Source organism: Mytilus edulis, chromosome 13 (assembly GCF_963676685.1).
Source record: "Mytilus edulis chromosome 13, xbMytEdul2.2, whole genome shotgun sequence".
NCBI lineage: Eukaryota > Metazoa > Mollusca > Bivalvia > Mytilida > Mytilidae > Mytilus > Mytilus edulis.
In genome coordinates this window covers 48,523,501-48,549,883 of record NC_092356.1, presented here as the reverse complement: position 1 = coordinate 48,549,883, position 26,383 = coordinate 48,523,501, and the positions used below count along the sequence as shown (strand labels likewise).

The window sequence follows — 26,383 nt, the reverse complement described above, 5'->3', positions numbered from 1 at the left end:
TGGTTGGTTGGTCGGGTCACGCCACACATTTTTTAAACTACATATCCTAAAGATGATTGTGGCCAAGCTTGGATTAATTTGGCCCAGTAGTTTCAGAGGAGAAGATTTTTGTAAAAGATTTCTAAGATTTACGAAAAACGGTTAAAAATTAACTATAACGGTCCATAACTTCTGAAGGGGTCAACTGACCATTTTGGTCATTTTGACTTATTTGTAAATCTAACTTTGCTGAACATTATTGCTGTTTACAGTTTATCTCTATCTATAATAATATTCAAGATAATAACCAAAAACAGCAAAAAATCCCTAAAATTACCAATTCAGGGGCAGCAACCCAACAACGGGTTGTCGAATTCATCTGAAAATTTCAGAGCAGAAAGATCTTGACCTGATAAACAATTTTACCCCATGTCAGATTTGCTCTAAATGCTTTGGTTTTTGAGTTATAAGCCAAAAACTGCATTTTACCCCTATGTTCTATTTTTAGCCATGGCGGCCATCTTGGTTGGTTGACCGGGTCACGCCACACATTTTTTAAACTAGATACCCCAATAATGATTGTGGCCAAGTTTGGTTTAATTTGGCCCAGTAGTTTCAGAGGAGAAGATTTTTGTAAAAGTTAACGACGACGGACGACGACGACGACGACGGACGACGGACGACGGACGACGGACGCCGGACGACGGACGCCAAGTGATGGGAAAAGCTCACTTGGCCCTTCGGGCCAGGTGAGCTAAAAAGGAAATAATGCCCAAAAATTTCGAAAAGGGTCCAATGAAATCTAAATTACCTACAGCCATAGTGTTGTTTCGATTCAGAACATGTATGCAAGATGTTGAAACTGATCAATATTGAAATTTCAAAGTGTTCAATACAAGTTATGATTAGACACAACAGTATGGCTATATATGTGGTTAAACTTTAGGGCCAGTATTTGTAAGAATCAGGCAATTTATAAGATTCCAAAACATGGCAAAAAAAAACAAGCTGACCTAACCATTACCCTTGCACTGACTTAGAATTGGTAGATCTTTCTGGGTGTCTGGTAATCTAAGAACTTTCTAGATAACTTTTTAAAAAGATAACCAATTATGGAGTTAACTCGACCTCATTGATAATTTCTAGTATATTTCAAACAAATTATATCTTGAAATACCGGGACAGGAAAAGAAAAGGTTTGTTTATATGTGTGCACCATTATACATTTTGACCTTACGAGTGGATTATTGTTTACATGTTTTCACATCGACCTGATTCTTAGGCAGATTGGCTTAAATATAAGAAACACAGATAATACAGAATGCAATAAATATTGAACCAATATGACCAAAACCTAGTTAATAATTCACTTTGGTTTTGGTCTAATTCTATTTTTTCCAGATGCTGCACATTTTGTACTTGTTCGATATAAAGGTATAATCATGATAATTTCATATAATTTTTTCATTTGGTGCTTTATATATTTTAGTAACATAGGCCGTTAACTATTCTTTTAATAAATAGGTATGCCAATATGAAAAGCATTAAGCATTAACTTTATATTATTGTGAGATCAATGGAAGAAACGAATGTGAATTAAGACAGTGTCCTGAGAAACTCAATTACAAGTCCCAACAACATTTAGGTTAAAATGGATGATACAAAACTTATCATTACAAATTGTTATCATTATTACAGTTCATCTATTTTTCAATTCAACATTTGAAGATATATATAAAATGTGAGTCTTTTATATATTTTAAATAAAGTTTAAAAGAAACATAATCAATGTTGATAGAGAATTATGATGACAATAGTTATACCCTGTCTGGTCCTTTAAGGTGGTACCTAACACTACAGGGAGATAACTCTGTAAAATCAGCTTAACGTTTTAATTACGTTGTATAGTTAAGGATATATTAAGCTTCTCAATGATCAAAATTAGTGTTTGTCAAACTGCTATATAACCAACCAATTTTTTCCAAGAAAGTGATTGGTTCAAGTTTTTTGAAATTTTTATATTTTTTTCAAAGGGTCAAAGTAAATATGTTGTCAAAATTTTATGAAAATTAAACGAGCCAAATTATTTTTAGTCAAGGTGTTGGGTACCACCTTAAAATATACAGAACAAAACAAGTCACTAACTTATACTATGGATTCAGGATTATTTTTTTCTGTACTCATTTATCTTTTTAAGAAAACACAAATTTCCTAAACACTTGCAGAAATTGTTTATACCACAGATTAAAGCTAAAAGATGAAGTTCTACTTTTTGTTTTAATTCTCAATCCAAGAGATTTGATGCACACAAAAATAAATTAATCCACAGTAAACCAAAAGCAAATATAGCTTTTAATCAAACAATAACATTACCTGAAATTTTAAAAGACTGAATTAAATTAAAGACCAAACACCCCTTTGTACAAGCACATCATGAAATATATATATTTAAAATCTATAAAAGGTGTTTTTTCTGCACAAATTATTGTGTACCATTTTGTACATTTCATATTCCAAACATTGTTGTTTCCTTTTCTGTTAAGTGAAAATTTTAGACCTTAGTCAACAAATGCAACATGTAGATGCAATACATGTACCAATGACAATGAGACAACCCTCAATCCAAGTCTCAATTAATAAAAATAAAGAATCATAGGTCAAAAATACTTATACATAAAAATTTAAAAGTTTTGGGTATAACTTATAAGAATGTTTGGTCTTCAAGTCTAATCATTATATAACAAATATAAAATACCACAGCACTTTTCAACAATGCAACAATAATAACCCACAAAACATCAATGCTGTCCATACAATGTGAACAGCAAATAAATAGTATAACTGCAAAATTTCAACAATAAAACTTTATATACACAAGACATTTAGGATACAAAATATTGCATATACAATCACAATATAATACATACACATTTTCCTCATGTTGCAAGTGAAGTATAATATTTCTCCCCTCAGGGTATTATTTTTTTTAATTTTCAATATGAACTCCACCCAACCCCTTTTTTTTGGGGTAGGATTTGTCAAGTCATTGGCTGATTTTTCATTGATTAGGATCTTGTTAGCCAATCACAAAGTTTTGATGAGGATCTTGTTAGCCAATCACAAAGTTTTGATGAGGATCTTGTTAGCCAATCACAAAGTTTTGATGAGGATCTTGTTAGCCAATCACAAAGTTTTGATGAGGATCTTGTTAGCCAATCACAAAGTTTTGATGAGGATCTTGTTAGCCAATCACAAAGTTTTGATGAGGATCTTGTTAGCCAATCACAAAGTTTTGATGAGGATCTTGTTAGCCAATCACAAAGTTTTGATGAGGATCTTGTTAGCCAATCACAAAGTTTTGATGTACTCTTTTGAACATATTAATGAATTAAATTCTGAAATGGGGAAACGTTTGTTGTGTGTGACAATTTAACATACATGTAACTTGATTTATTTTCAACCATCTTTCTCAGTCTTAAATAAAATTCAATGCCTATGGGGAAAAGCAGCATTACTTTTACACATTTAACTTGCATACACATATCACTTTAACAATCTCCTTAGCAGGCACACGTTGGAAGGCACAATAATAATGTCAACAATTTATTGATTTCAGTACTCCATAATTTCACACTTTCACTCCATGTATATAAATGTTCTATCAGAAACAATTGACATTTATTCAAATTAATGCCTTCATATTTTATTCAAAATTTTATATATGCCTTAAGAAATGCAAAACCTTACTATACATTAATGCCAAAATAATCTTTATATTTTTTAATTTTCTGAAAAATTGAAGTCGAGTGCATTTCTATAGCACTACAAAGCAATCATGTTTCATATGTATCCAAATCATATACATTAACTATCTCCCTCATACAAAGGTTTCCTTGTCCAAATTTGGGTGTACTTAAGGTCCTTTTTGGTTGATCATCTCTTTGTTTCAACTATTAAATTAAGATTTCAAATCTTTTTATCTTAGTACCAAACTACATGTCTTAGATAAATTGATTAAAAATACAATTGATAATGAATTCATCCATGAGATAAAGTAATTGAGGTATCATACAAAAATATAATGTTGTATTAGCCTTGAGACTATTAATCTTGTTTCAGACCATGAAAATTTCCATTAAAGCCAGTTCCAGAATACATGAAAGGACAGCAGAGGCACTAGTTTAAATCACAGGCCACCCATTCAATAAAATTTTATTTTACTATTGATTCATAAGACATTGTTAAATAACCAGATGCTCCGCAGGGCGTAGCTTTATACGACCGCAGAGGTTGAACCCTGAACGGTTGGAGCAAGTATGGACACAACATTCAAGCTGGATTCAGCTCTAAATTTGGATTGTGATTAAATAGTTGACACAGCATAGGTTTCTGACACAGAATGAATGTGTTCTAATGAACTTAAAATTTTTGTTTTCTCTTAGAGCAATTCACTATGCTGTTGAATATTAATCCTCTCAAAAAAATGTTTGAAGAAATTTTCTTTTTTATTTATGAAATTTCAAATGAGAAAAATTGAACCCAATTTTTTTAATCACATCCCCCTTTCCCTTATTCCAAAACTAATCTCAATTAAAATTTCTAATGGAGTTTGCAACAATAACTACTCATTTAAATACATCATAAAATATTAAGATGTAAAAAAACTGCTTGTTATCACTGAATGATAAAGATTATTTTAATTTATCAGTTGGTAGTAAAAAGTGAATATACATTGTATATTGTATATAACAAAGATTTAAGTTGATTCTGGACAAAGAAAGATAACTCCAATTAAAAACAAATCTTGCTATTGCACAATATTTTGCAATTAGATATTTCTTGCTTACTATTCTGGACAAAGAAAGATAACTCTAATTAAAAAAAAATTTGCTATTTCACAATATTGTGCAATTAGATATTTCTTGCTATTGCACAATACTTAATATAATAATTTTAGATCCTGATTTGGACCAACTTGAAAACTTGGCCCATAATAAAAAATCTAAGTACATTTTTGGATTCAGCATATCAAAGAACCCCAAAATTTCAATTTTTGTTAAAATCAGACTAAGTTTAATTTTGGACCCTTTGGACTTTAGTGTAGACCAATTTGAAAACAGGACCAAAAATGAAGAATCTACATACACAGTTAGATTTGGTATATCAAAGAACCCCATTTATTCAATTTTTGATGAAATCAAACAAAGTTTAATTTTGGACCCCGATTTGGACCAACTTGAAAACTGGGCCAATAATCAAGAATCTAAGTACATTTTTAGATTCAGCATATCAAAGAACCTAACTGATTCATTTTTTGTCAAAATCAAACTAAGTTTAATTTTGGACCCTTTGGACCTTAATGTAGACCAATTTGAAAACGGGACCAAAAGTTAAGAATCTACATACACAGTCATGACAGTTAGATTCGGCATATCAAAGAACCCCAATTATTCAATTTTGATGAAATCAAACAAAGTTTAATTTTGGACCCTTTGGGCCCCTTATTCTGTTGGGACCAAAACTCCCAAAATCAATACCAACCTTCCTTTTATGGTCATAAACCTTGTGTTTAAATTTCATAGATTTCTATTTACTTATACTAACGTTATGGTGCGAAAACCAAGAAAAATGCTTATTTGGGTCCCTTTTTGGCCCCTAATTCCTAAACTGTTGGGACCTAAACTCCCAAAATCAATACCAACCTTCCTTTTGTAGTCATTAACATTGTGTTTAAATTTCATTGATTTCTATTTACTTAAACTGAAGTTATTGTGCGAAAACCAAGAATAATGCTTATTTGGGCCCTTTTTTGGCCCCCTAATTCCTAAACTGTTGAAACCAAAACTCCCAAAATCAATCCCAACCGTTCTTTTGTGGTCATAAACCTTGTGTCAAAATTTCATAGATTTCTATTAACTTAAACTAAAGTTATAGTGCGAAAACCAAGAAAATGCTTATTTGGGCCCTTTTTGGTGCCCTAATTTCTAAAATGTTGGGACCAAAACTCCCATAATCAATACCAACCTTCCTTTTGTGGTCATAAACCTTGTGTTAAAATTTCATAGATTTCCATTCACTTTTACTAAAGTTAGAGTGCGAAAACTAAAAGTATTCGGACGACGCAGACGACGACGCCAACGTGATAGCAATATACGACGAAAAAATTTTCAAATATTGCGGTCGTATAAAAAAAGCAACTACTTGCTATTAATTAATTTGATTGCTTGCATACCCCTACTATGATCAATTTAGAAACTGTCCTATTCCAATTTAACCTAAAATTGTGTAAAAGTTTATAGTTTTTGTGTTTCGGACCACAGTAAATGTGACTTTTGATCATCTGAGTTCCAGATGATAAAAGTGGACTAGTTATCTACCATACATTTTTAAAGTTAAATTTATAAACCTACAACCTTCATTTATGAATTAATATATTAACTAATTAAAGGTTAAACATCTCTATTCTAGTTATCATTAATATCTGGCACATCAGAAGGCTACCTTTCTTCCATATCACAAGCTTTCAATGTCAGCATAGAGAAAAGGGGAAGAAATCTAATAAACAATAATAGTCAAATTCAAAATGTGTGTAAGAAAAATAACCTTATTGATTAAAAAAAACAAAACAAAAAATTGGTGTTACAATTAATCCATAGAAAAATCTCTGTCCATTGTAAATAATGTTTTCTCTTCTATTGTAAACATATTATGGTAATAAATAAATCTAATTCAAATTAAATTAAATTCAACAGTTTAATAAATATACATATAACATAAAAATCACATGATAAAATCAATATACAGGATAGAACACAAAAATATGCTTCAAATTAAAGTTATTCAGGGTTATTCTTACTGACAACAAAATCAAAAGAATTCAAAATATTGGAAAATGTGAACTTTAATTAGTATAAGCAGTAACAACTAGTCAATCATAAAATACATATTGCAACATAAACTTTACCACAAACTGAAGTGATATGGTGGGTTACTTAATTTGAGTTATCGAGACTTGCAAATTCAATTTAGCAAAGTTGAAGGTATCAATCAGTCCACTTTCTCTTCTTTTAATTCTCTGCTAAAAAAAGAAAAAGAACATTTTTTAGTCTACATATATCAATTAAATCTGAAACTGATAAATAATAAAAACCATTTAATTTAAAGCACGGGAATAAACAAGAGTAGATTTATTTTAGGTTGTTTTTAAATTGGCATTTTAAGGGGAGGTAACTCTAAAACAGATCATTTTCTTAATGCATTTTCTTAGGAATCTACATTGAATTTTTCTATTTTGTATTTTAGCCGGGGAAAAAACGTATGGTGACCCTATCTTTAATTTTCTATTGATATTTTAGTATATTTTTCAACATATATCGATAGATACTATGTTTTGGCTAAGTATAAACAAATTCTATCATTTTTATTTTAGACTCCCTTAAGACAAAAAATCAAAATACTGAAACATTGTTTGTTTTTCTTCAGTGCCCCCTCCCCCCTTAAATTTCCAACTCATCATATAAATGCAGCATTTATTTCATAGAAATCCCATCTAATCTTATATGTTATCCCTTTGAGCAACAACCACATTAACAAATGAATGCAATTTCTATGGCGTTACAATAATCATTTGAATTATGAATGTTTCCAATATTTGATTTTGAATTAGCTAATATTCTTAACATACCTCTGGTTTCTTCTATGTGATGTATAGACTGAAATAGGAACTTTAGCAAACAAATAAACCACTAATGGTACTAACATAAATATCACATGACCTATGTAATATATGGATCCATAAACCTGTAAGAAAAAATTATCAAGCATGAGATTAATAATATATATTTTGTGAAATATTTCATGATATTTACAAAATAAATAAAATGTGATATCCCTTGAGGTAATGTGATGTGGAAAACCATAGTGATCTTGTTTCTGAATCATTTAATCATACATTAAAATGGTTATTGCATGGTATTTGTTTATATTTACTCCTCATAGAATATCCACTGAAATGACTTCTTATACTCTGTCTGATTGACTGATAATTGCTTATTTATATGCCTCCAATTTTTATTGGTGAAGAAAGCTCTAGAGCCAGGAGATAACAACGGCCTTCTGTAGGAAAACTAACAATTCTACTCAATTACGATACAGTCTAATGCATCTTGCACATAAGGTGTACGAGCTCACAACCTAAGTGTTGGAAGGCTACTGATACAGTTCAGAGCTTGAAATATTGTATAGACAGTTATCTATTGATGGAGACTGTAAACTGACCACTAATTCAAATGTTCAACAAAAAACAAATGTCCAAAAAGCTTGTACACAGACTTTGGCAAAAACCAAGAAATAAAATATCCATGAAAATGCAGTGTTACCTTAATCAATGAAAATTGATACCCGGGATGAATAGATGAATGTGTTGCTAATAAATACTGTGGATTCATTTATTTCCGTGCGTACCAATTTTCGTGGATTGATGAAAACTTGCATATTCGTGGATATGTAAATTCATTGTTTTAACAAATTCTGCATACATTCCTGTAGAAAATCAGTATTTCGTTGAACATTTAAATTCGTGGTTCTCCTGTACCCACGAAATCCATGAAAATTGGTATCCAACGAATATTAATGAATCCACAGTAGTTATATACTGATTTCTGTTTATTCCCCATTCACAAATGATATATTAAGTCATCAAAGTATTTAAAGTAAGGTGTCTAGGATAAACTTTACCTTAAAATATTTGTTCCATTCTAACAATCCAAAACTAACTAAGGCATAACTTAATGAGAAAGTAATAAATGTCTTCTTCACAACCCAAACAAATGGCTGCAAGCTTGGCATGGAAGACAATTTCTGTATGGCCGGCACTTTCTTAGATAAGGCAGTCATCTTCAATGAATACAAACTTTGTACATATAGATATAAACATTGACAAAAAATAAAGAACATCTTTTTTAAAATCTTACGAGTCATTTAGTATATGTCAATTATCATCAGTGGCATTAATCTGAATATAAATTAATTGATATTTGCTTTCACCTCACATGGACCTCAAGATAGAAATTACTTCCCCTATTGTAGAAATAACAAATACATACTATAAGTTATATGGTTCGCTACTGACCCCATAAGGATCCATAGAGGGTTAGTAAAATCCATAAGAGGTAGAGGCTGGAGGCTGAGTCCCCTATGAATTTTATTCACCTTCTATGGATCCGTAGGGGTCAGTAGTTAACCGTATAACAAATTTATCGGACGCTGGACTTTTTCTGCGGCGTTTTGTTGAAAAATAAACAATGAAACACAACAACATTAATAGATGACATCGCCATTAATGCGTCATGAACCCCATATGAAACTTACTAACCCCATACCGTCTCATAGGGGCTCACCATGTGACGGCATTTAACCAATCACAATGTGGTAATTCATCTGTGGTCCGATAAAATCTATGATTAATAACTTGTAATATTAACTAATAAGGGATTTAAACATTAAATAAGGCAGTGGAACTTCCTAATTTATGTACTTGATCACATCAGAATTTGTGACACTTTCTAGGAGAGATACATAATATTCATAATAAACTTGATCTAGTACTAGAGATCCAGTGTATACATTTGTATATAAAAAAAACCTAATTAATAAGGAAGAGGGGCAGTGGGAAGGGGTGTTATCCTGAATTCCCCCAAAATAATCACCAATTAATATTTATGACCTGACATGGGTAAATCCCTAGATAATAAAGGACCAACCTGGAATCCCTACAAAAATAGAGGCCTAATCACTACATCCCTTAAAAAGCTCCTTCCACCCCTTAAAGGAATCTCAGAATGGTTAAAAGAGCCTAATAAATGTCACTCACCTGATTCTCAGTGTTGACCATAAAAAACTCCAGGAAAAAGTTCATGTAATATCCAGTTTTTAGACCATGCCATAATGCCAGATAAAATAAGGTTACTGACTGGGATAATAGTTTGCTGCCCATAAATCTCAGTCGTTTGAAAAGATATCTAAATATATACAACAAAGCATGTTAACTTTACACTATATAGTAATGTCTATATACTTATAAGTGATGCATTTTTTTGAAACTAACTTATTGCATACTCCTGTTCTTATTAAATATTTATGTGAAAAAAAAATCCTGTGTACCAATTTCCTAATTTTAACTTTAGGGCTGTTCTGGAAAAAGTGTCTCTTAGTGGCAGAACACACATATGAAATACATGGGTACCACCAACACATCAAAATTAAGGGCCAACATCTGTATAACATTGATAATTTTTATTTTTTACCCTTGACCAACCTACAAATTAATCAATGGCTTTCTTCCCCCTACTAACTTGTTTTTTCTGGAATAGCCCTTATACATATACACTTACTTTGCCATCCAAAGATTGGTGTTAATGTTAAAGGCAGATATTAAACCATGGAATGAAGTGGCTGTTTCTAATGGGTACGGTTTCACATTCTGTATTCCATCCCATAATATGTTTCCATTTTCATCTTTTCCATTGTAAGACAGACCATTAAGAATGCATACTCCTTCCTGTATATAGAATAGTAGTCAGTATTCAGTGCAGAATATCTTTCATGAAAACAATATGACTGTAGAAAGATGAATTAGTAGCTTAATGCTCATGATTAGTCTTCTTCACAAAGATCAAAGATCAAAAATGCAATTCTCTGTAACAATGCTTTAAATACTATTGGTGGTGAAACACTGGAGAATTGACGAAATGCTATAGTTTTGCTTGTGTGTCCAACTGTTTTAATTTGAGAGCCAATAATAAATCTTATTGAAGATAAATGTAAACCTTGTATTTTAAATTATAATGCTGGTACATATGTATTCTTGAAGGATTTCTTCTTATACCGTGTATACAAGTTAAAGAAGAACTTTGTTTTTTTATCTGGTATTTATAGCAGAATTGCTATCTAATTAGGATTCTTGAACTGCCTATTTAGATATTCTTTTAATTAGTATTTAATTTTACTTACTGCTATCAGCCAGCATCCTATGTACTGACAAAACAAGATTCTTCCATAAAACAACACATAAGCACATCTGGTTAGAAAATAATGGTTCTGAAATTAAATAAAACAAGAACATTTAAAACAAGAAGTAATTGTAACAGGATGCTGTTACGAAGTCTCCCAAACAAAGCTCCCATAACTCGCCATTTATATGGTCCCATGTTCATTTGATTTGATTTTTTTGTCCAATACAAGAATATATATGGCTTACGGGTGGGGATCTCCACCATTTACAAGTATTCAAACAGGTGGGGGTGGTGGTAACCCCCAGAGACTTTACCTACATTTCATTTGATTTGTTTTATTGTCCCATACAAGAATATATGTGGTTTAGGGGTCGGGATCTGGACCATTTACAAGATAATAGCACATTCTCAAATTGAACGGGGTGGGGGGCAACCCCCAGGAACTTCCCTTTAATTTCATTTGATTAGCTTTATTGTCCCATACAAGTATATATATGGTTTAGGGGTGGGGATGTTGACTGTTTACAAAGTTTTCAAACAAGAGGGGGTGGGGTGACTCCCTCGGGACTTCCCTTTTATTTCATTTCATTTGTTTTATTGTCCCCTACAAGAATATATATGGTTTAGGAGTGGGGATCTGGACCGTTTACAAGATAATAGTACATTCTCAAATTGAACGGGGTGGGGGTGACCCCCAGGAACTTCCATTTAATTTCATTTGATTAGTTTTATTGTCCCATACAAGAATATATATGGTTTAGGGGTGGGGATGTTGACCGTTTACAAGATAATAGCACATTCTCAAATTGAACGGGGTGGGGGCAACCCCCAGGAACTTCCCTTTAATTTCATTTGATTAGCTTTATTGTCCCATACAAGTATATATATGGTTTAGGGGTGGGGATGTTGACTGTTTACAAAGTTTTCAAACAAGAGGGGGTGGGGTGACTCCCTCGGGACTTCCCTTTTATTTCATTTCATTTGTTTTATTGTCCCCTACAAGAATATATATGGTTTAGGGGTGGGGATCTGGACCGTTTACAAGATAATAGTACATTCTCAAATTGAACGGGGTGGGGGTGACCCCCAGGAACTTCCATTTAATTTCATTTGATTAGTTTTATTGTCCCATACAAGAATATATATGGTTTAGGGGTGGGGATGTTGACCGTTTACAAGTTTTCAAACAAGAGGGGGTGGGGTGAGCCCCTAGGGACATCACTTTTATTTCATTTCATTTGTTTTATTGTCCCCTACAAGAATATATATGGTTTAGGGGTGGGGATCTGGACTGTTTACAAGATAATAGCACATTCTCAAATTGAACAGGGTGGGGATGACCCCCGGGGACTTCCCTTTAATTTCATTTGATTTGTTTTATCATCCCATTCAAGAATATATATGGTTTAGGGGTGGGGATCTGGACCGTTTACAAGATAAAAGCATATTCTCAAATTGAAGGGGGTGGGGATGACCCCCCAGGGACTCCCCCTACATTTCATGTGATTTGTTTTATTGTCCTATAATCATTTCTGAAGACTGCATGTATCTATCACTTACAGTTTTTAAGTTATATTCATTTGAAAATTTTAGAAAATAAAATCCCTTAGGGTTCTATAGTAAACCCCTCCCTCCTTTCTACCCCCAAAAATACCCCTTAATAGACCCCAATGCACAAACGAAACATTGATGGCTCACCTAGACATATTAGACTAACATATTGTAAAATCCTAAGTAAATCTGACAAGCCGTTTAGGAGAACCGCTGCGGACAAGTTCATTTTTAAAGTGGCGGAAGAAGAAGAGGAAGAGGAAGAGGAAGAGGAAGAATAATAAAAATAATAAGAACTGACCAAAAACAATAAGTCTCCAAACTTTGTTTGGGAGACTTAATAAGTATAAATGTACTCTTTCATTATTTTTATTGGGTCTTTTAGTAACAACATTTTTATAAATATTAATCACTAAAATAAACATAACTTCTGCTGTCAAATAATATTGTGTTGTAATATTAATAACAGCAAATGACACAAATCAATGTTCAGTTTTCTTTCTATTTGTATATAATTCTTCCATCATAAAAAAATTTCTGACGAATGTGTCAAGAAGCACAACAAGCACTTTTTATTGTCTCATTTTGAAAACTTCAGTCATGCCAGTAGACTTGTATAAATTTCTAAAAATATTTATGTGTGTCATTTCTTGGCAACTACTTAATTTTTCAAACCACAATTTATCTTTTTTATGAACGGCTCAAACTACTTCAAAATCACAGTTTTTTTTCATGCACCATGCTTGTCTCATGCTCTACTCTAGTGCAAGAGGTTGATGCCAGGTCAAACCAAAGAACTAAAATTTGGAAATTTCTGCTTCTCTGTTAAGCATGCAGCATTTATGAGTAATTTCACCACAAACAGCTTTAAGGCTAAATTGTTTTAAGTAAATCATTTTCTAATGAGATATAAATATCTACAATAGTAATTGATATGTCACCAAGAAAAAAAAAATAGATTGTAATTACCATGAAATCGTCAGATAACATATGTTCCTCATTAAACAGCAGTCCACCAATCTGGTACATAGCTATGTATAGTATACCAATACTCATCCGTGTAAGTCCTGGTCCAACACTGGAAATACACATACATTACAATATTACGAGGTGGAATTTTATTGTAAATACAGTCACATTTGTATATAAAGGTAGTCACCTAAGAAAACTAACCTACTAAGTGATGTGACCTTTAAATTGAGGTTTAAAATGAGAAGTTACAACAAAGAGACTAGAAGGTGAGGCTCCTCATGGGTGTGTCCATGTAATCACACAATTCCAGGTTTTTTGCCAATATAATCACATGATCATTAATTATTTTGTTTAATTAAGATAATCAAATAATCAAAAATAGTCGTAGATTATCATGAAATATTTGGTCTGGTAATCAAATAATCACTATAAAACAGACACGTAATCACATAATCAATCAAAGCACTGTAAGCGCTGTAGGCAGTTAATCAAAAACCAAGGCAAACATAACTATGAAAACTATGTTGCTTCAATTATTTTTTAAAGATTTAAAAAAACAAACATTAAACATTCATATATTGTACATTTAAGTTCATTTAATGAATTAATCATTAAGGAAAATAATTCATATTTTATCAAGGTTTTCAAAAGCAACACATTTATCAATTATATTTTTTTCATAGTCAGGAGTCTGCAGTGATACAAGTTCGCAATGATTTCAGTTCGTCTAGTTGATAGTTAACGTTGGTATTAATTGACTGTTAGTAGTTCAGGTTCACTTTAGCATGTTTAGTACGAGCTTGTAAAAGTATGAATGAACTTGCTTCCTTGGAAAGAAAACTTAGTTTGTGTTCTACAGTTCATAAGTTATGAGACACAAATCAGACAAATGTTTACTACTACAGGGATCAAAGGTGAGGTCTGACTGACCTGCCCATAGTAAATGTAAATGACCCTACCTTCATCCCAAGTCCATGATGTCTAAGTTTGCAATACAATGACAGGTAATTATAAAACACATGAAACAGTTGTTCAAACATTCTTGGGCTTGAAAGATATGTTAATCTTTAAAAATTTTATAGGACCAGAAATAATAGGTGACCCTAGAGACTACTCCTATATTTCAATTGATTTTTCATATTGTCCCATACATGACTATATATGGTTTCAGGGTGGGGATCTCGACCGTTATCAAGTTTTCAAACAGGAGGGGGTCGGGTGACCAGAAACCCCCTATATTTCATTTGATTTGTTATATTGTCCAATACATGAATATATATGGTTGAGGGGTGGGTATCTCATCTGTTTCCAAGTTATTAAGTAGGATGGGCTAGGGTGACCCTAATGACTCTACCTATATTTCATTTGATTAGTTCTTTTGTCCCATACATGAATGTATATGGTTTAATTCAAAGGTGGGGATCTCGACTGTTTCCAAGTTCTCAAACAGGAGGGGTGGGTGACCGCAGGGACTCCTCCTATATTTCATTTAATTTAGAGGAGGGGATCTCAACTGTTTCCAAGTTCTCAAACAGGAGGGGTGGGGTGACCGCAGGGACTCCACCTATATCTTATTTCATTTGTTATATAGTCCCATTACACATGGTAAAAAACAAATTATTTAATGCCCAAAAAGGCGCAAGCCAGGGCCGACCGTGCAAGGGCTGTATAGCCAGTCAAGGTCGTTAAAAACTTCCATTTGTTGTTTGTCCCATACATGAGTATATATGGTTAAGGGGTGAGGATCTCAAGTTTCCAAGTTCCCAAACAAGAGGGTGTACAATTACCCTAGGGACTCCCCCTATAATTCATTTGATTTATTTAATGGTACCATACATGAATAAATATAGTTTTGGGGTGTAGATCTCAACTGTTTACAAGTTCTGAAATAGGAGGGGGTGGGTTGACCCTAGGGACTTCCCCTATATTTCATTTGATTAGTTATATAGTCCCATATATGAATGTATATGGTTGAGGTTGGGGATCTCATCCGTTTCAAAGTTATCAAACAGGAGGGGGTTGAGTGGCCCAAAGGAATCCACCTATATATCATATGACTTGCTTACATTCAGGTATCTTGTAATCTAGTTGCACTATTTGTGAAAATAAAGTAAGAAACTTCCAGCTATTTTAACTGACCCATCAATATTTAGAAAAAAAATACCCATTGAAATTGCAGTAATATGTTTACACTTTAAAGGCAACTTACATGCATTACCAACATTTATCACTGGTAAAGAAAATTTATACTTCACCAGGAACATATATATTGTTAGATATACTGTTCCCAGCTTTCACATTGTATTGGATTTTGACATTAAAATTTGTCAAAAAGTAATTTTGAGTTTCTGTACAAAATATTTTCTGCTTTTTCATTCTTTTATTATATATATCTTTTGGCTTTCAGTTCTAGTGTTTATATTTATTTACAATGCATGGATGTATTTTGTCACCTGTCTGCAGGTTTTTTAAGATGATCGTCAAAAAACGGAATTACCCTTATCCGCGTCCGGAATCAAATCCGATATTGTAATTGTCATCCATTTTGATTTCTAATGTTGTTTTTGTCAGATACGATTTTACTTGAATTTACACATGATTTGTCGTCAATTTTCTGTATAAAATTAGCTGTTGAACAAAATGAACATCGCTGTCATGAATAATAATGATGAAAATAAGTTTTGAGATCGTTTATTAAGAGACTTTGGTAAAAAGGTTTGCAAAGTTATTTTCTTATTTCCTTTCAAATTGGGCATGTCGGGCATAGCTAGTAACCAAGTCGAAAGGCCGACTGCAAAAGTGAAAATTTGCAGACCTCAGGCCACCGTTAATTTGAACCCCTGCCTCCAAATTGAAAAGATACAAGAAATTTTCTTCTTCTAATTTAAAATTGCCGCCAACAGCATGAACAGATTAACTTATTTCTGACGTAGTTGAACTTGACTACGTATTAACGACAAACAATATTTCTACGACTTTTGCCATTACGGAAATCTAAACTACTTGTCTTTACAGATTTTCGGCGATTACATATTTCAAACATCTGTTCTTTGGCATCTTAGCCAAAAGCTCAGGGGATAATAAACTACATAAGGATTCCTAATGTGCTCTACTTCCTATGTGCAACTTCAAAACTTTTGGGTGATTCACATCATAAAATGTTATGACATTTTACTTCCGATTAATGCAATGTGTCATTGTGGTACAATAGAGTGTCCATATTCATATCACATTACTGTAAATTCAGAAATAATTGCAATGTTTTTATAATTGCGAAAAATGCAACAGGGTTATAATCGCATTTATTCAAACTCACATTTTGAAATCCTTTATATGAATCATGTGAATTTAACAGGATTTTTCTCACAATCGCAAAAATTAAAACAACATTTTAGCCTAAAATGACAAAATCACAATAATAAATGAAAGCAATAATTTCTGAATTTACAGTCAGTGTCTTCCCTTGAAAATTCTTGATGCATGGTGGGTCTAAGGTAAATTTGCAGCGCGGAGCGCAGCGTTGTTTTGTAGAATTATTGTGAAATGAATTGTGCATGTCAGTTTAAAAACTTCACATAAATCTACAATACAGTCAGGAACAATACTTAACATTTTCTCCCAAGGCCAGCCTGGATCCAAAAGTTTTTTCAAGGGCCCTGTAGAATTTTTTTAGGCTCTACCAGGTTTGTTTTTACTACAGGTTCATACTTATTAATAGTCTGGAATGTTCTTATATAAAAGCCAAAAATATATGTTTAAAATACCTTATACATGTAGCTTGTTTCTTATTATGATGGAAATAATAAAGGAATTAAAAAAACACACGAGTTTTTCAGAATTAAAATCCATTTAACCATGCATTTTCAGACTGGTTAACTTTATATATTTGTAACATAATTAAAAAAAAACAGCCCCCCTTTCCATACCCCTAGATGTAAATTATTTTATTAAAAAGTATTATCAGTTTCACCCCAAGTAATTATTAATTTTTTATGAATAAATCTTAGCAGTTATAAATCAAAATGATTTCCAAATGAAATCCTTACTGTCTATGAAATGTAACTGAAAGAGTTTCCCGAATTTTCCCTGCCAAAAAGCACATGGCTTTTAGCTATTGTAAACAAAGCCTTCAATTTGTGATCATGGATTACAGCTTTAATTAATTTAATTTGGATATCGATATTCAACATAAGGTACAGTCAAGCAATTAATGTTTTTACTTTCTTCTGGATTAAAACTAGTTTGAAAGATCAGTTTGGAAAATAAAATAATTTTTGACATCAAAATAAAAACGATCTGAATTGTGAATATTCAGTGACCCATAAATTTTTTGAACTCTGTTACGGAGGTCAAAGTTACATCATGTTTCAACCCAATGATCCGTATTCTCTGTAACAAATGTACAACATAAACTGCGTTTGATATAAATATTTCGATATCAGACTTATGATTTCAAAACGTTATATTTATACTGCAAAAGGTTTACTTTTTATTTTTTCACGGAGGGATATTTGGAAGCTGTATCAGGCTATAATATTTATCACTAAAACAATTTGAACTCCCGATTTCTATTATGCAATTAAAGTCTTGAATGTTGTTCTATCTAATCAACTTGGTTGTAAAATCAGAGCGTTGCATCTAATTATGATCAATTATCAGTCCAGTGAGTTTGAAACACCTGTAGAGTTTTGTCACTTGTCACTTCATATTATAAGATAATAAAAATTTCACACATAGCGGGATGCATAGGGGGTATGATAAGTGCATGGCGGCCGAAATTTTATGTGTAGCAATGCATGAATAGCCTAGGGAAAACACTGACAGTATCATGTTCTCATCCTGAATATAAATTGATATTGCCATTAACTTACCTCCTGGAAGGTCCTTTATGTTGTGGATCATCAAATTCTCCATTTACAAACTGTAGGTATCTCTTTATGTTAAACTAAAAAACAATAAAGAAGATATAAAACAGCTCACTTTACATTTATATGTACAGCTCATTTTAGGCCACAATCAAAAATATTTTGGTTTGCCTTAACCCTACTCAAGGTTGAGAAAGTGGGTAGGAAGGTAGGCATTTTTTTTTTTTTTTTTTTTTTTTAAAGAAATTGAAGCATTGGATGTTTATTAGTCTTCAAGACTATCTGATTAAAAAAAAAACTTCTTCAAATCAGGACAATAAAAGAATTTGAGTAGGCAGCTTTTTTCTGGGTAGGTAGGATTTGGGCAAACAAACCTATTCTTTTTTTATGGCCTTAATGAGAACTAAAAATCAAACTTTACTTTGTGTTATTAGTGTTGGAACTTTATCAATGATTGTAATTTTGACTCAATGTACAAAGGAAGATAACTTCTAATTGTATAAACTGATCAAACAATGAAACCATTCATGTTTAACATGCAGACTTCTAATACGTTCAGGTATTTCACATCCAATTCTTTATGGAAATATTCTTTATAAAGCACAAAGGTGTCAGTATTCACCTCAGAAACTTACAAAACCTTTGAATAGACTTGTTAAGAAGGGATATAATTACGATACTGATGTCAAGTCATTAAAGATTGCATATTTTGGCGTAAATATTGAGTCACTGATAAGGTCTTTGCATCGGAACTAAACACATTTATTCTAAAAACAGTTGTTGGCATGACACGGGTTATGTTCTTCTCATATATATGTTATGATGGTATGATACTAAACCCCTAACGGCAGAGATGCAACTAATCGTCGGACCCGTCGGACCTAAGGGGCAGAATTTATGCAAGTCCGGCAAAACTCGTAGCTGTGCAGGACCTGATGGCCGGCAATATTTAAGTCCGCTTGGGTCCGCCAAAACTGAAATCCCCGTCGGCCCTGGCAGTGTATTTTGTTTATAAAATTGCGATCATCTTTAATAAAAGTAAATGTCCTGTTCCCCCGCATTTTCTAACTCCGGGAACCAGTATTTCCGCCCAGTAATAGTCTTTCGTACCTTGTCCATCTCGCCCCGAACAATTCTCCGTATTTCCGTCATGTTTTTTGTTTTAGAAATTCGCTCTCTAGGAAGGAGGTCTATTAAGCATAGTTGATAAGTTCAGGAAATATGTCATGGCTGATAAAATTTGTAAGTGGGTCGAAACCCGGTAAAAGACCAAACCAGTCACCTATTTGATTTTTGAGTGAAAATATGGGTCTGGCAGAAATTTGATGGGTCTGGCAAAACTTGGTACCCTGTAGGCCCCATTGTCTGACAGGAAAAAAAAACTGTTTGCATCTCTGTAACGGGAAGGATTGTGCCTGATGTTCATATGATGAAATCATAATCTTTCAGTCAGTTTAATTGAAGTCTGGAGCTGGCATGTCAGTTAACTGCTAGTAGTCTGTTGTTATTTATGTATTATTGTCATTTTGTTTATTTTCTTTGGTTACATCTTCTGACATCAGACTCGGACTTCTCTTGAACTGAATTCTAATGTGCGTATTGTTATGCGTTTACTTTTCTACATTGGTTAGAGGTATAGGGGAGGGTTGAGATCTCACAAACATGTTTAACCCCGCCGCATTTTTGTGCCTGTCCCAAGTCAGGAGCCTCTGGCCTTTGTTAGTCTTGTGTTATTTTAATTTTAGTTTCTTGTGTACAATTTGGAAATTAGTATGGCGTTCATTATCACTGGACTAGTATATATTTGTTTAGGGGCCAGCTGAAGGACGCCTTCAGGTGCGAAAATTTCTCGCTACATTGAAGACCTGTTGGTGACCCTCTGCTGTTGTTTTTTATTTGGTCGGGTTGTTGTCTCTCTGACACATTCCCCATTTCCATTCTCAATTTTATTTAGAACAGATAATAGATTCATTTTCTAGACAAGTATAGAAGTATAGTTTATATACAGCTAATTTTGAAAATACTGTAAATTCAGAAATTATTGCTTGCATTTATTCTTATAATTTTTGTCATATAAGACTATAATGTGATTTGAATTTTTGAAATATTGAGAAAAATCCTGTTTTATTCATTTAAAAAAAAATCAAAATGGAGTTCAATTATTGCCATTATAATCCTGTTGCATTTTTGGCAATGTTTAAAACATCACAATACTTTCTGAATATACAGTACATTGGGTGCTAAAGTATTTACCTGTGGTCCAGCTAAAAATGTACCAAAGTAGTATGTCTGTCCACAGATAGCCAGTAACGAAGGCACTTCAGATATGGCTGATTCTTTCTGATCTTCGGACAGTTTTTCCTGTAATGTTAACAAAACACTAAATGATAGGTTACTGAATACATGAGCTGTGTCGGATAGAAATCGGCCTAATGTTAGTGTGCATATACATGTATGTTAGTGTGATTATACATGTCTTTGATTAACTGTGTAACAATCTGATACGAAATTAAAGAGGAATTTGGACCAGCTTTCTAGGTTCATTATATTGGATAAGTTTTCAAAACAGTTACAGACTTTGCATGGATATTTTTTTCCAACTTGAAATAAGTAAATAGAGGTATTGATATTTATTTGCATAAGGTCCATTACTATTCGATGCTGCTCACATTTTATTATACTTCAGTTATCCTTTTCAATATAAAATAAGTACATAGTACTTTAATTATTTTTTTTAAATTGCAATCATTCGATTAAACTATTTGACTTATCAATAGTGTCGACCAATTTCCCTTGATGAAACTAACGTGAAATAAATCAGATTATTTCTCTCCTCTGACACCATACAGTATTGGGTGTATGAAAGACGCTGTTGATGATGTTGCATCAAAACTAATTTAGAATGTGTAGAAAAAAATATAATTCCTTTTATTTTCTACTTTATTTGAATTAATACAAGCCCCTGGTCAATGTTATTTAAAGGATAACAAATCCATGTATTCAAATATTGAAAATAGTTGATGGCAATCGAACAACACTGATAACTTGTCAATTAAAGTGTTTGGTCACTTGGTTTTTTTTCTATATTTGAATTATGGGATTCTAAATCAGTTAAAGACAAAAAATACTTCTTCCCATGAAAATATTGACACATTTTTCTATGTTAAATATTCACAAAAAAAATTTAAAAGATTTAAAATAAGAACACTAATCTGTCATGAAAAAAGGACAATTATATTGTCTTCATTAAAAAAAAAATGGAGTGTCACAAAGTAATTATAATCATCTAATTGTAGTAAAAATTGGTGAAAATAGAAGAAATCTACAAACAAAAACAAAAACTTACTTAAATAAATATCTGAATGTATAAGCAGTGAAGATTTTTCAAATTAAAAAAAAAGTATCATTGACTAGAAATTCTACTAAGCTATAAGAAGCGTATTGTGTTTAGTCCAGCTGATAAAGTAGTTAACAATGTAGTATTGGTAGGACATACATACTAAATGGCAGTCTGAAGATATTATATTATGGATTATGGTGCATTCAAAATTTGTGCTCTATATATATGGTAAGTCAAATATAAGACAACTTTGCCGACATTTTATATAAATTACCGGTATGACTATATTATCACATAAACAATCAAACCATGAATCCTAGCCTTATTATCAACTTTAATTTCAAATATTTCTTTTATCTATAAAAAAAGAAGATGTGGTATGATTGCCAATGAGACAATTTTTACACAAGACCAAAATGACACAGAAATTAACAACTGTAGGTCACCATATAGCCTTCAACAAATAGAAAAGCCCATACCGCATAGTCAGCTATAATATTTTTTTAATTTTTATAATATATTTGTAATAAAACTGAAAATTCTTTATCACATAATTTAATTTGACACAAATAGAATTGTTGCACACATTGTTGAAGAATATTAATGGTAAAAGATTTAAATGTTTTAGAACGTTCATCCTGATCAATTTTCATATCAAATTATAATTCTACAATAGTATAAGCCTGGTTTTTTTTTAAAACAATAGTCGAATTTGGATCCCACTTAAATTAAAAATTTTAAATTCATTTTTTTTTTTTTTCAGGGGAGGGGGGGGGGGAGTGTCTGAAGCCACAAGGATACAGTTATTTTACAGCATAACTGTTGATTGTTCTTACCTTACTCTTTTGACCATCGTAGACATCAAAAACAACAGCGGTCAATCGTAGACAAATAACACATTGTGGTGTAGTCCAGGTCAATGTCTGATCCGTACATTTATAATATGCTATCACTAAATACAACTACAAATCAAAATGAAATGTGTCATAACTACAAATAATAGAACTAAAGGTTAAATGATAATCAGTGCTTTCTTAATCTCATAATAGAGTAAATATAACTAAGTAGTACAGACATAATCTATTTTTATCAAAAGTTAATTTAATGAAAACATAAAATTGCACACTTTGAGATAAGCTAACAAAAACGATACCTGTACATTAACTTGATTAAGGTTCTCAGCAGTAATGGTTGTCTCAAAATAATTTACTGAAAATATTTGGACAGATATGGATGACCAAACTCAACCATACATTGTTTGTTCTATTTATATAAACACTACAGTATGACAAAATCTATACTGGCATGTAAGAAAAGAACATGTATAACTAAGATATAACATTTTCAAGATAGTTAATAAACAGCTGTGCTAAAAGAGCATGATACAACCATATTGTACATGTAAATTTGTATATATTATTGTGAGAATAAAACTACTAAAATGGCTCTTGCATGAGGATATCCTAAGACATAAAAGTGTCTGATCAAACATACTAGAGCTAGTATGAGGCATGTAACAAAACAGCTTTAAATTTCTTACGGTTAAAGTCCCATAATTATGGTATGACAAAAAGACTTGACAAGTTTCACATTATTTTAACTTTAAATTATTACTGGAAATGACAAGAAAAATATATTTATACCTTAATGAGAGATCTGGTTTACTCATGTTCATAACTAATTGTTGTATAGTAATATGCTAAGTAATGTAAATTCAGAAATTATTGCGTGCATTTATTACTGTGATTTTGTCAGTTAAGACTTAAATGCAATTTTAATTTTTATGATTTTGAGAAAAACCCTGTTAAAGTCATATAAAATATTTCAAAATGCGATCTTAAATTATCGCGTTTGAAACTTTGTTGCATTTTTCGCAATAATAAAAACCTCACAATAATTTCCGAATTTACTATATTCATACAGTGTAGGATATAATTAATAAGTATATAAGACTTGCAGTACATTACTGTTAAATTCAGAAAGTAAATATTGGTACTGTTTTCAGTACACTTTGAACAGCATCTTAGTACATGTATAATGAGATGATGAAAACATTGCTATAAGGGGAATAATATCTAAAGTGAAACATTAAATATCAATATCATACCAAAAAAATATCCATATATTAAATAGAAATACCAATTACTAACCTATAAACAACTTTCATAAATAAAGTATAATTTATGTTCAACCTGTTTATTTTGAAATAATGGGATCATCATGAGCCTGATGAGTACACTAAAACAAATAAAGATTAAAAAAAATTAAAATTAAAAGAAGATAAATAATATATGTCATGTATGTCAAGTATCATGTGTATGTATGTAGTTATAAATGTACTTCTGAAGAACAATTTCAAAATATGATCCATAAAATGATCTTCCAATCTACTGAGAAAAATATTAACCTCCCTCCGTATCTTACTTAATACTTATACAATGTATATTATTAGGGATAAGTCTATGTTTATGATACTTACTGAATTAAATATAAATCCAAATAATATTGAAAACTTTGAACCAGGACATACAAGAAGTAAAATGTATGTGACAGCTATATTGATCATGGAATGTACTACATCTGTTCCTGAAATAGACAATAAAATTGAGAGTTGAAATTGGGAATGTTTCAAAGAGACCACAACCATACAAAAGGGCAGAAAAAACAGATGAAGGCCACCAATGGGTCTTCAACACGGCAAGAAGAAATACTGCACCTGGAGGCATATATGCTTTGTTTCATAAATCAAAGGCATCTGAAGAAAAACACATTACCAAGGACTGTATTACATGATTACTATTGCTTGAGGTAAAAAAACTCAGCCTTAAAGTTAAGGGAAATAACAAGATAAATCAATATAAATTCAAGTGCTGAGAAATATTTCTTAAATATAAAGTTCAATGTTCATGTATCAATAGTAAACACGAAACAGCAAAATGGTACATGTAATATTTTTGTTGATTGTCTACATTCTAACAATAACTATAAGAATAGCAACAAGGCCTGTAATCTGGTAATACACAAAGATATCAAATTCATGAATTTTTTTTTGAAATATTGGACACTTGTCAGTCCATATGTTGATTGGTTTAGAGGTTGGTATTTAACGCCACTTTAAACAATAATGTGCTATTTTATGTTATTCACCTGTGTATGACCATGTAGTTTATATATTGTTCCCTCTTACTTATTGTCCTTTAATTCTTAAAAGGTGATTTTGTGTTAACTTATATACCATGATGTATACCAAGGCTTCCAAAACGGTCATATATTCCGGACAATTGTATAATGTCCGGTAAAAGTCTGGCTGGGAAAAGCATGAAACGGTCTTCTACTTTTTAGTTATCAAGACTTTTTCGGTCATTTTTAATTTTACATAATTCACGACCTTTTTGACCCAAACTTTTGCCTTTAACATCCACACATTTCCGGTCATAAAAGTGACATGATGATTAAAATTACTATCAAAACAACCCATACTTCAATACTTTCTAATTTTAATCAAGGCTAATTAGTTGTTGGTCAGCTGAAATCGGTGAACCCTGCAATCAACCTGTTCAGGTGAAAGGTAAACTATTTTCAGTACCGGACATCGTATAAATTGATCGGTCTATTCACAATTATTTTTTTACATTTCAGGGGTTCTAATTGATTTAGTCCAAAAGATTAAAATTATAAGAAATATGTTTATAAACAAGATTTGATGAAAAATTTAAAAAGGTTTTAAATGAAAAATCGTCAGAACTACGTTGTATGAACTAGAACATGTGCGCGCATGTGCACAAGTGGGAAATTTAATTATGCATCCTATATTTCTTCCAAAATGCTAAAATTGTCATTCAAAACCTGTATCTAAAGTTCATTTGAAGTATTTTGTTGAAGAAATAGCGTGGAAAGAGCTTTTTCACTCAGTCGTGTTTTGTAAACGTACACGGATTTTACTTATCCGTATATGGTCCATGTTTTACCATTGTCAATTCAACATCCGGTTTAAAAACGAAAGTAAATTTTTTGACAACATCATTTTGCACAAATAAAGAGTCTAAGGCAGATATGAGCAGGCTGATGTGCACACTTTGAATGATGCACTGTCAATTTAATAGTTTACATCAGAACATCAAATTCATATCAAAGTAAAGTTTAATATCGTTTTTTTTTTAATCTAATGTCAATCATTGGGATGGCCATTTGAATACTATCATTTTTTTGTGACTTAGTCTTAGGGATTAAAATCGGGATAAGATATAAAATGTCCGGCTGGCTCAAATATTTTTTGGAAGCTGTTACAAATGTATATACCAGTATGTTTGGTCGGATTATGTTTCTGTGCGTAAGATAGAGTTGTTCCCCTTTTGCCAGTAAGTTGTATTTTTGAAAATGGAAGCAGATATGTTTTTATCTGTCCCTACATAATCGCCTCCATCCGAGTGTTTAACATTTGAGCTTTAAGTAAATGCTTGCATTTTAAAACATATGAAATGACCAAAAATTAATTGTATAGATTTGTTATCTAGTTCATACTTAACATACTTTTTATATACATACCATAGTTAAAGTAACAAAGAGAAATTCCACAGATCGTAAAATATATATGTTGTATGTTAGGTGATCTACCAAATATGAAACTTCTATAAAGGAAAGCTAGCGGATAACCTAAAAAAATA

The 26,383-nt window shown here is 31.9% G+C and overlaps 1 protein-coding gene and 1 long non-coding RNA gene across 3 annotated transcripts in view; both read right to left on the bottom strand.

Annotated features, from left to right (window-relative positions):
* Positions 1–736: 736 nt before the first annotated feature.
* LOC139500794 (uncharacterized) lies at positions 737–1,466 on the bottom strand. The gene is made up of 2 exons (XR_011658363.1): positions 1,334–1,466; positions 737–781 (listed from the first exon to the last, which is right to left on the bottom strand). It is a non-coding gene; the product is annotated as an uncharacterized lncRNA (long non-coding RNA).
* A 1,739-nt stretch (positions 1,467–3,205) lies between these two features.
* Positions 3,206–26,383, bottom strand: part of LOC139500791 (lysophospholipid acyltransferase 5-like) — a 28,704-nt gene continuing 5,526 nt past the window's right edge. Inside the window, exons 2-14 of one of the 2 annotated variants that reach the window (XM_071289648.1) lie at positions 26,265–26,372; positions 24,199–24,305; positions 22,556–22,681; positions 20,633–20,740; positions 18,386–18,459; positions 13,512–13,620; positions 10,990–11,076; positions 10,371–10,537; positions 9,851–9,998; positions 8,716–8,874; positions 7,664–7,779; positions 6,134–7,057; positions 3,206–4,276 (exon numbers count right to left, since the gene is read on the bottom strand). In XM_071289648.1, coding sequence (XP_071145749.1) covers positions 7,027–7,057; positions 7,664–7,779; positions 8,716–8,874; positions 9,851–9,998; positions 10,371–10,537; positions 10,990–11,076; positions 13,512–13,620; positions 18,386–18,459; positions 20,633–20,740; positions 22,556–22,681; positions 24,199–24,305; positions 26,265–26,372 — 1,340 coding nt within the window. In that variant the 3' untranslated portion in view covers positions 3,206–4,276; positions 6,134–7,026. Of the gene's footprint in view, positions 4,277–6,133; positions 7,058–7,663; positions 7,780–8,715; positions 8,875–9,850; positions 9,999–10,370; positions 10,538–10,989; positions 11,077–13,511; positions 13,621–18,385; positions 18,460–20,632; positions 20,741–22,555; positions 22,682–24,198; positions 24,306–26,264; positions 26,373–26,383 lie in introns of those variants that run through there. The other variant, XM_071289649.1, reaches the window with a different exon arrangement.